Source organism: Chenopodium quinoa, unplaced genomic scaffold (genome assembly GCF_001683475.1).
Source record: "Chenopodium quinoa cultivar QQ74 unplaced genomic scaffold, ASM168347v1, whole genome shotgun sequence".
Taxonomy (NCBI): Eukaryota; Viridiplantae; Streptophyta; class Magnoliopsida; order Caryophyllales; family Amaranthaceae; genus Chenopodium; species Chenopodium quinoa.
In genome coordinates, this window is record NW_018742359.1 from 3179163 (window position 1) to 3189422 (window position 10260).

The window sequence follows — 10260 nt, forward strand, 5'->3', positions numbered from 1 at the left end:
CTGATTATTGCAACGGTAACAACTTTGTAACGGGTATTTTGTGCTTATAAAATAAAAAAAAAAAATTTACCAACGGCTAGAAAAAAAAATTCTCTACAAATAGAGACCCATTTTGCCTATATTTTCATATTTCCAAAATTCACGTAAATTTGTTGTATTTACATTTTCACTCAATTTCTCCCTCATAATTAGTTATCCTTTTAATATTATTATTATTATTATAATTATTATTATTAAAATAATTATTATTATTATTATTATTATAATTATAATAATAATAATAATAATAATAATAATAATAATAATTATTATTATTATTATTATTGGAAGTATAATTATTATTGTTATTATTTTAGCTTATTAATATTATTATTGTTGTTCGTTATTATTTTTGTTATTAATATCATTATTATTATTATTATTATTATTATTATTTTATAATTATTATTATTATTATTATTGTTATTATTGTGTTAGTTTTTGAAATTAATCAAAAAAAATAGATATGGATCCCAATAACCCCTTTTACTCAATACTTTCTCAAAATTGTAATGATTTAGATGAGAATTTCATGAATCAACCTCAATTTCAACTTTTCCTACAAAGATTGAGCAACACCTCTCTGCAAAATCCTCCACAACAACAAATACCTCCACAACTTGAAATACCTCCACAAATTCCAACTGAAAACACTAATTACGAGCAATCACCTCATGTCTACCAAGGAAGTAACTCTCAGTACGATGATAGCCAAGAAGAAAATGTGCCTGAGACACCTCAATACCCTCCGTCGACTCAAAGAATGCGGGTGGGTTCCAACCAACAACTCGCTAAAGCTAGTTGTATTTGGTCAGTCGCAGAAGATGAAGCTCTTATTGGGCTATATTTAAAATACAGTGGAAATGCGATAGTGGGTACGGGCATGAAAGTAGCTGAACTTTGGCGACAAATATCTGCGGCATACGACATGGTTCAAGCTAAGAAGCCAGAAATACTACCACCCAGAAATGCGAAGAGTTTGGAGAACCGTTGGAGAAGGATGGCGACAGATGTATTGTTATGGACAAGTTGTTATGATGAAGCGGGTCCGTTAACTGGAAGTGGATTCAACGAAGTTGGTCGAATTCAAAAGGCCTCGAAGTTGTTCCATATATCAGCCAAACCACCACACAATTTTGTTTTTTCCCACGCTTGGGAAATGATAAAGAATGACCCAAAGTGGAGGCCGAAACTCAGATGGGCATTGTCACTAAAGGAACGACAGGATTGTCAACTGCGTCCGAAAGGGGACACCGAGGATATCAGTGGAAGTGGAAAGAGATCGAGAACTGACAGTGAAGCTGAAGGAGATGTTCCCGTTGGTGGGTTTTCATCAGGAGGTATACCCAGAACCGACGGGGTAAAAAAAGCAAAGGCTAAGCGTAAGGGAAAAGCTATTGCTCATGATAGTGCAATTTTAAGTATTGGTGAACAGATACAGGCTTGTACTGAAGTTAGAAGCTTTGAGGCAAATTTACGGCAGCAAAGGTTGGAGCTTGAAAGGGAAAAGGAAAAGAGGAAAAACAAACAGGTCGAATTACAAGAGAAGAAGATGAAATTTGATATGTTGCAAGCAATTATGTCAAAAACGACGCCACTTACACCAACTGAAGAAGCGTGGAAGGAGGAACTAATTCAAGAAGTGTATGGTGGAAAGTAGAGTAGTTTATTATGCATTATGATTTCAAGTATTTTGTTTATTTTATGTTGCAATGAATTAATTTTTATTATTAATTATGTTCCAAAAATTAATCAAATTATATTACATTTTCAAATATTTTGTTCAATTATGAGTGAAGTACTAGCTAGTGTGTGTAGATTTTGTCTTATACAATTATGAGTCAAGTGGTTGGTTTTATCAACCATTGAACTGTCAAATCCCAAAAAGTAGTCAAGTCCAATTGTAGTTTTTGTTTTATACAAGCATTGAGTAGTCATTTCATACATAACTTCAACCGTATGACAATCATTGGTATTGATTATTAAGAATTGAGTAGTCATGTATTTTGTTTTTACTATACATTGAGTAGTCAGTTCACACTTAGTTGAAGGACATGCACTGATAACATTTCCTATTTAAAGGTGTGAAATCCATAAATTGATCCACAACACCAAAACATTCAAAAACCAAACACAGAAAATGTTTTCCATAAGCTCAACCTCAAGCTCAAATTCTTCTGATTCAGATCAATATGCGGAATTTGATAATCTAGTTGACGAATTTGTCACAAATCACTTACCTAACATAATGCTTCCTCAACCACCTCCATCTGAGATCGAAATTGTAAATGAAGATGAAACAATCTCGCAGCATAGGAGAGATAGAGAAAGGGAGAAAGGGCATTTTCAATTGTATAATGATTACTTCGCAATAAATCCTGTGTATTCCGAAAATCATTTTCGTCGTCGATTTCGAATGCACAAACCTTTATTCTGTCGGATTATGAATAAAGTGGTTGAGGGTGATCCGTTCTTCCAACAGCGTAGGAATGCAGCTGGTAGGCTTGGCTTATCACCTCTGCAGAAATGTACCGCTGCAATAAGAATGTTAGCGTACGGTGTTGCTCCGGATGCCGTAGATGAATACATACGCATGGGTCAAACAACATCTAGAAAATCAATGCAACATTTTACTCAAGGGGTGATCAAGCATTTTGAGGCCGAGTACTTAAGAAGTCCAACAGATGAAGATTTAAGGAGAATCCTTCACCAAAATGAAATGCGTGGATTCCTGGGCATGATCGGTAGCATCGACTGCATGCACTGGGAGTGGAAGAACTGTCCTATGGCTTGGAAAGCACAATGCGCAGGTCGTAGCAAGAATGCAACCCTTATCCTCGAAGCTGTTGCGGATCAAGATTTATGGATTTGGCATGCATTTTTTGGAATACCCGGCTCTTGTAATGATCTTAACGTCCTATACCGCTCTCCGGTGTTTGACGATGTTTTGAAAGGTCGGGCACCACCAATTAGTTTTATGGTAAACGGCCATGAGTACAACATGGGATACTACTTAACAGATGGTATATATCCGAACTGGGCAACATTTATACAAGGTATCACATATCCTCAACTCCAGAAGGACAAGTTATTTGCAGATAAACAAGCTGCAGCTCGGAAAGACGTTGAACGTGTGTTTGGAGTTCTACAGGCTAGGTTTGCCATATTACGACAACCCTCACTTGCTTTCGACGAAGACATTTTGAGCGACATAATGAAAGCTTGTATCATTATGCACAACATGATTGTCGAGGATGAACGACACAATTACACTCGTGCCGAAGTTTTGAGAAGGTATTATGAAGAAGATCGCCCTCAGCTTCATAGAGCAAGGTCCGGTCCGAGTACAAGTGTCACAGTGAATAACAACGAGCCTTTCGAATTTGACGTGGCCGACCACCAAACGTTGATTTTGACGCGTATATTCAAAGAAGAATTACCCTGTGTGATAGCCAAACCCATTTTTCTTTGAAAGATGATTTAGTTGAGCATATTTGGCAAAAATACGGTCGTAATGAATAAATAGTTTTGTAATCGTTAATTTATTTGGTTTGTATGATTGGTGTACGATCATTATGTTCCAATGTTGTAATCGTTAATGTTGTACTAATGAAAAATGAAATTTCGCATAAAATAATGACACAAATAATTAATATTGTACTCATAAATAATTTAATCAATAAAAAAATTTAGTTAAGAATAAATATTATTATTTTATTAAAAAATACATTTTGCAAAAATTAATATTAAAAATAATTAATATTGTACTACTCATAAATAATTTAATCAATACAAAATTTTGTTAACAATAAAATTAAGAAATACTAAATTACAAATTTAATGATGTGTAGGAGAGATAAATATTGGTGGGGTATAGGGTTAAAAATAGGAGAGAGAATGGTGGGGATTATAATTTTTAACCATTGGTGTAGAATAAAAATGACCAATTAAGAAAATGCCCATGGGGAGGAGGAGTGAGAAAGTGGTTAGAGAGAGATTGAGCAACCAAAAAAATGCCCATTAGTGGCAATGCTCTAAGTGAACCAAACCTTGGTTGAAATTATGTTTAGACTTACTTTGTAATTGTTAATTGATAATTTTTGGGAGAATTTTCAATATACGTATTAGTGACTTAATGTACTTCGTATGTCACCAACATTATTGGGTAAAAATCTCAATGCATGTTAAACCTTTACACTCTTTATCTGCACATTACCCTCTTGCTTTGATGCTTTCAATCTCTCTCTTTTACGCGTACTAAAATTGAGTAGAAAATGATTATTTCTTTATAAAAATTTTAGGGTACATGGTGAATTTTAATGAACCTCGAGGATACATGTTGAAAACTTTAAATAGTAAAGTCGATTATATATAAATCTAAGAGAATTAATTGAATTGTTAGAATTTAAGGAAAAAAAAATCTTGTTTTTTTGCAGAGAAATTCTAAATATAAATCATTTATTATTTTTTTTTGAAAGAATATATCATTTATTATAAACATTAGATAAACTTGTATAATAATTTTTTGAACCTTAAAAATGTTTATTCTTTATCTATTTTTAGTGTATTTAGAAATAGAATCAAGTTCGAGCTCAGTTTGAGTTGAGTCTGAGTCATCAATTGGTCTTGTATGGACCCGATCTACAATAAATTATTGTAGACCCAAAATTTGACACTTTCAAATAATATAATCACATTCTGGATGATATAATTACTTTTTTAGATGATATAATTATCTTTTTGTGAGTCATATTTTGATCTCATATTAAACCATTTAATGAGATTATATAATTATCTTTAGGATGATAAAATTTAAAAATCATCTTTTGAATGATGTAATTTACTATTTGATACTTTTTATAATAATAAATTCACTTTTTGAGTGATACATTTACATAATAGTTTCAAGATGATATAATCACTTTTGTAATAATATAATCATATTTCGTATGATATAATCACATTCGTATAGTAAACTAGAAGGTTGGGTCTACAATAAGTTATTGTAGACCGGGTCTATTCTAGTCTTATAGTATATACATTTCGCATTCGGGAAAAAATATTTGCAGCCCTATGGGCTGCTTGTAAGAAACTAAAAGCGAAAATAATAGGCAATAAATAAATATTTATTACACCAAATTTACTCTTGAATTGTCGATAAATTTCCAACTAAAAGGAAGTATATTAAATACATATAACATTACCCTTAGCGCTATTATCACCCTTGCTGTTTCTAATACCATATAATTTGACCTTTGGTTCCCGTGTGCTTAGAGATTGGGATCCTCAATCTCTGAAGTAAAAAAAAAATCCCAGTTTCAATGCAACAAATTCATAAAAATCATCCGCTTTTCAATGCACCAAATTCATAAAATATGCTTTTGTAAAAAATAAAAATTTTCCGTGGGTAGTCTGCCGTCAACTTCACGAGTCCTTTATCTACTCTCCAACCATTCTCCTTGGATGCAGGGAACCTTCCTTTTGACTTACGTAACACCGATTTTATTTTTATACACTTACACTATTAGAGGCACCTCCCCTTCTCTTTGACAACTTAGCATCTACGCAACTTCACATTTTTCTCACATTCTTCATGGTATCCTATGGTTCTTAATCTTTGTTCCTTTGTTCTCTATTGACTCTATACTTTGTAAGGACATATATATATATGTGTATGTATGCTCGAAGCGATACGATCACTAGTTGAAGCATCTTTGTGTATAATAAGCTACACAAACAATATGCTTAGTAGCACCACTATCGCCTATGAGAATAACTTGTTGCTTGCTGCCATCTTATGTCTTTTGTTAGTCATCCTTTTTGTCCTCCTACTTCATATTTACGCGAGGTGGCTCCTTGCTGAGGGCCACCTATGTCGAACGTCTATATTTGGTGTCTTTGGCCGCACACCTCACCTCCGCAGGTCACACACAGTATCGTCGACAACCTACACGTATGATATCACCTCTCTGTCTTCTTGTTCGTACCAAACTAAGGGTCTTGACTTGACGGTGATAGATTTGATCCCGACGTTTGTGTATGGACCAGTGTCGGAGGGAAGAAGTGGGGGAGAAGGGTATAAGGGGGTGGCGTTGGAGTGTGCAATCTGCTTGAGTATGTTTGAGGAAGGGGAAGTAGGAAGGAGCTTGCCAAGATGCTCACATGCGTTTCATATGGAATGCATTGATATGTGGCTCTTTAGCCATTCTACCTGTCCAATCTGTCGAGCTCAAGTTGTGATGGAAGCTGATGTTAGTCAGAAAAGCGAGACACTGAGTGGTGAGGGAACTGATGGTGCTGCTGAAAATTTGGCAGCAGAGGAGCATCTACTCGTGGATGATGGTACGAATCAGTCGGATGAGTCTGCCATCATGAACCTTGATAACATCATAAATAATGATCAAGTTGTGGTAGAAATTATGGGAATTGATGCAGATTCCGAAGACGAGAATGTGGGAAGTAGGGATTATCCCATGTTAGATTGCTCTCTAAGACGGATGTTAAGTAGGAATAGATCTGAGAAAAGGTTTAATCCTTCATCTACTTCAACAGTATAGGTTGTTTGAGACCTTTTTTTTTCTATTGATTTAACTTCAAAGTTGTTGAAACCCATTGTAGCCCACTTGTGAGTGTCTCACATTGAAGAAAGAGGAGAGGTGGTTCCACTTTATAAGGTAGAGGAGTTACTCCTACTATTGCCAATTGGTTTTAGTATGGAAGCTCCAATGCCTTGTTTGTGAACCAAACTCTCCTCTTCCTTGTTTGGGTTGCCCAGACCCATTTCATATTGTTTCAAAATTTAACATGGTATCAGAGCCCAAGTTTGTTGGGCCGTTCAAAAAACTGGGTATTTGTCAAGCCACTGGTTAAGGGGCCTCTATTGGATGTTCATTCCCAATGAGGATTATATAGTACCTTCTGGTGTGCTCTAAATTCTAAGGACACTCACAAGTGAGGGGGGGTGTTGAAACCCATTGTAGCCCACTTGTGAGTGTCCCACATTGAAGAAAGAGGAGAGGTGGTTCCACTTTATAAGGTAGAGGAGTTACTCCTACTATTGCCAATTGGTTTTAGTATGGAAGCTCCAATGCCTTGTTTGTGAACCAAACTCTCCTCCACCTTGTTTGGGTTGCCCAGACCCATTTCATATTGTTTCAAAGTTTAAAAAAAGTTATAGCTAAATTATGTAGGAGTATATCTCACTTATGTATAGAACATTAACATAAAAGCCTCATCAGAGTTCGTCCGACGATTATGTGTAGGCTAAGTACTCCCTTTCTCATTTTTCCAATCAGGGAAGAGGTACTATGTTATTATAAACTCGTTTCGTAGGAGCAACCTAACTTACTATTCGTGTGATCAAACAATCTGAACATTCAAATGTCTATTGTTGGTAAAGATTAGTAAAGAACATGATAGTTAATTGAAAAATCTCAAGATTTGTTTTCGTAAAATGTAGCCATAAGTTTGCTAGCAAAAATCGAATTAAAATGAAGTATGCACATTAAATATTCACAAAATCTTATAATATTTATTGTTATGTGCATAATGAAAAAAAATTGGAACAAGCAAGAGTGAATAATTTCAAAATTATATAACTATGTTTTTCTTCCTAATACAATCCCATGTTATGATAGACTATTATAAAAAGTGCTCTATATTTCTATTGATTTGTATCAACTAAATACGGAATACCTATAAACTATTTGTTCAAGAGTAAGGAGAATTATACAGAGTGATTACCCTAATTTATACTCTATTATACACTAATAAATATTATGGAAGATTATATTACAAACTATAATTTATTTTATTGCTTTGCAATAACTGATTATTCCATATCTTAAGCCTTACAAACTTGTGGAGCGTTTGCACAATGTATTCGTTTGAGTTCTTCAAATACTTGCTCTGTATCTATGTCGAAACCGCCCGTAAACTGTAATAGTTATATGTTTAGACATCAGAAGCATGGTTCAAGTTAGTGGTTAGAATGAGAAACAGAAATTGGTAAGGTTGTAAGTGTTCTAACCTGATGAACTCGATATGCGAAACGAGCACCCTGATGTATGATGTCTTCTGAACTAGGCAATCTAGAACTCTCAAGTTCTTTGATGATTCGTTTCATATACTCTCTTGATAGCTTCAATGAGTTCAACTTAATCTGCCAGTAATTTACACATTCGGAAAATGAATACATTAGCTATTTATTAGTAATGAATGTAAAATATCCACCTTTTAACATTTAACTAAAAGATAGTTATAATTATTATTGGTCTAAATCATGTATTGACAAACATTCTTCTTCCTAATTTTTTTATTACCTCTGTTCCCCAATCATCCTAATATCATTGGTCTTGTAGAAATTTCAAAAAATTGTATGTGCTTTCAAAATCATTGTACAAGAAATTTGATCATTGTATGGAATCAATTAAACAGCAAACCATTTCTTTTTACCTGACCAACAAGGCCTGTATCCAGCATCCAATCCCAAGGAATCTGCATCTCTTTGTATCTTCTGCACGTACCTTCTCTTGTCTTTTCGATGTTTTCTATTACCCTTTCCAACCTGCATATACAACAGTTGGTCATAATATCAGTAATCTGGATTATTAACTTTGAGAATTGTTAGAACCTTAGCATCATAATCATAATTTTTTTTATATACATGCTCGCCTGTCTTGCAACGTTTGTATCCGCCTTAATGTTTGAGGCAATGGTTGTTTGGGATTGTCTTTGTAAGACAGTGTTTCGGACTCTATACTCTTCAGGTCACGGAAACAGCAGGCGGCTTCCCTTAGAGCATCAGCCTTTCTTTCTGGCCACTGCGGAAAATGCTTCAGTACAGCTCTCTCGTCTACCAGACTTGACAGCTCTCCATCTAGCCGTTTTACAAATGCTTCCACTGCTGATATATCAGTGAAGACTGCTGTTTCTACCTCTCTTATTAAGTAATTGATGAACTCGCATTGCATCTCAACATCAGATTTAACCTGTTCAAACCCAAATATCAAATATATATTAACACTACCCAATTACTGAGTTTCCGAGTTTTGGAAACAGAAATCATGACTTTCAGAGACTTTATTATTACTTTAGTTAGGAACACAAGAAAAAAAAAGAAAAAAGAAAAAAATAAGTCAGAATTACTTACAGCAGAGAGATACATTGATTTGTTTTCAATTTCTCCAATCATATTCCCTGGACTGACTTCCTTTGAAGCTACTGTTTTGTTTGTTCTGTTCTCTATCTTGGCATTTCTCTTGTTGAGGTAACGATAAAACTCAATTACCTCAGGAACTCGACGAACTGCTAACTTAGAGCCTAGCAGTAGTTTAGAAGGCAGTGGCGGTGGTGGTGGTGGCGGACCATTATTCATTGATCCAATGTCTGAATCCCGAGGAATAATCTGCTTACAAGGTGGTGGTGGAGGTGGCGACGGTTTTTTACTTTCTGACACTGGTGTACGTAGCTGTTCTGATGTCTGAAGACTCTGAAGTGTCTGTTTCTGTAAACTTTCCTCTTTATTATTTCCCACACTGCTGGGATACTGCAACTTCTTCCACAAAGTCGATTTCCTCTCGATATCATGAGCTTTCGAGGAAGCAATCTGTGATTTTAGACGAGTCACTTCGTGTTTCAGCTCTAGGTTTTCCTTCTCTAGTAATCTGTTCATTTCGAGGACAGCTTCGATGTCTTCGACTAGGAAGGTCATCTCTGAACTGTTATTGCTCCTCTGCATATTGCTATGCAATGCTGTTGCTCTTTTTTTAGGCAATGCAAATATGCAATAAGCAAAAAAGTAAAGGAGAAATTAAGTGTTGAAAAAACTTTGGATCTTACTACATATTACATGATGTTACTTCTCAACTAATCAATTTCTTACCTAAAAACTTGGCTTTCTTAGTTTTAGGCTATTTTTAGCCTCCTTTTTCTAGTGACTAAATTGTTAGATTTTAAGTTTTAAGTTTCCTGTGATATGTCCTACAAAAGCTGAAAAGTCTCTAGTCAAAGTTACCTAGCAACCTTCTTATATGAGCTGGCATTGCCTTTTAATGCAACTTCAGTTAGTGTGAATTAATGTAACTTAAGTTTTGCTTCAACTAGATTTTTGTTTGTACTTTGTTAACCCAGGTAGATCATGTACTGCTTTCCACAATCATGGCAAATTCTAGAAAAAGCCTCTTCCTGTGATGAGACGTGAAATTCTCTACAAAATCTGCG

At 34.9% G+C, this 10260-nt stretch overlaps 4 protein-coding genes across 4 annotated transcripts; 3 read left to right on the plus strand and 1 right to left on the minus strand.

The window, feature by feature from the left end:
* Positions 1-505: 505 nt before the first annotated feature.
* Positions 506-1699, plus strand: LOC110696349 (glutathione S-transferase T3-like). The gene has a single exon (XM_021873642.1). It carries the CDS (start codon positions 506-508, stop codon positions 1697-1699), a length of 1194 nt encoding a protein of 397 aa, XP_021729334.1.
* Positions 1700-2179: 480 nt separating this feature from the next.
* Positions 2180-3511, plus strand: LOC110696357 (protein ALP1-like). Its single transcript, XM_021873649.1, has one exon. The coding sequence runs from the start codon at positions 2180-2182 to the stop codon at positions 3509-3511; it is 1332 nt and encodes a 443-aa protein (XP_021729341.1).
* Positions 3512-5780: 2269 nt separating this feature from the next.
* Positions 5781-6596, plus strand: LOC110696368 (RING-H2 finger protein ATL63-like). Its single transcript, XM_021873657.1, has one exon. The coding sequence runs from the start codon at positions 5781-5783 to the stop codon at positions 6594-6596; it is 816 nt and encodes a 271-aa protein (XP_021729349.1).
* Positions 6597-7620: 1024 nt separating this feature from the next.
* LOC110696112 (protein CHUP1, chloroplastic-like) lies at positions 7621-9977 on the minus strand. Its single transcript, XM_021873397.1, has 5 exons — positions 9191-9977; positions 8713-9029; positions 8494-8605; positions 8069-8200; positions 7621-7975 (listed from the first exon to the last, which is right to left on the minus strand). The coding sequence occupies exons 1-5, from the start codon at positions 9776-9778 to the stop codon at positions 7883-7885; spliced, it is 1242 nt and encodes a 413-aa protein (XP_021729089.1). The 5' UTR covers positions 9779-9977; the 3' UTR covers positions 7621-7882.
* Between the last annotated feature and the right edge of the window lie 283 nt (positions 9978-10260).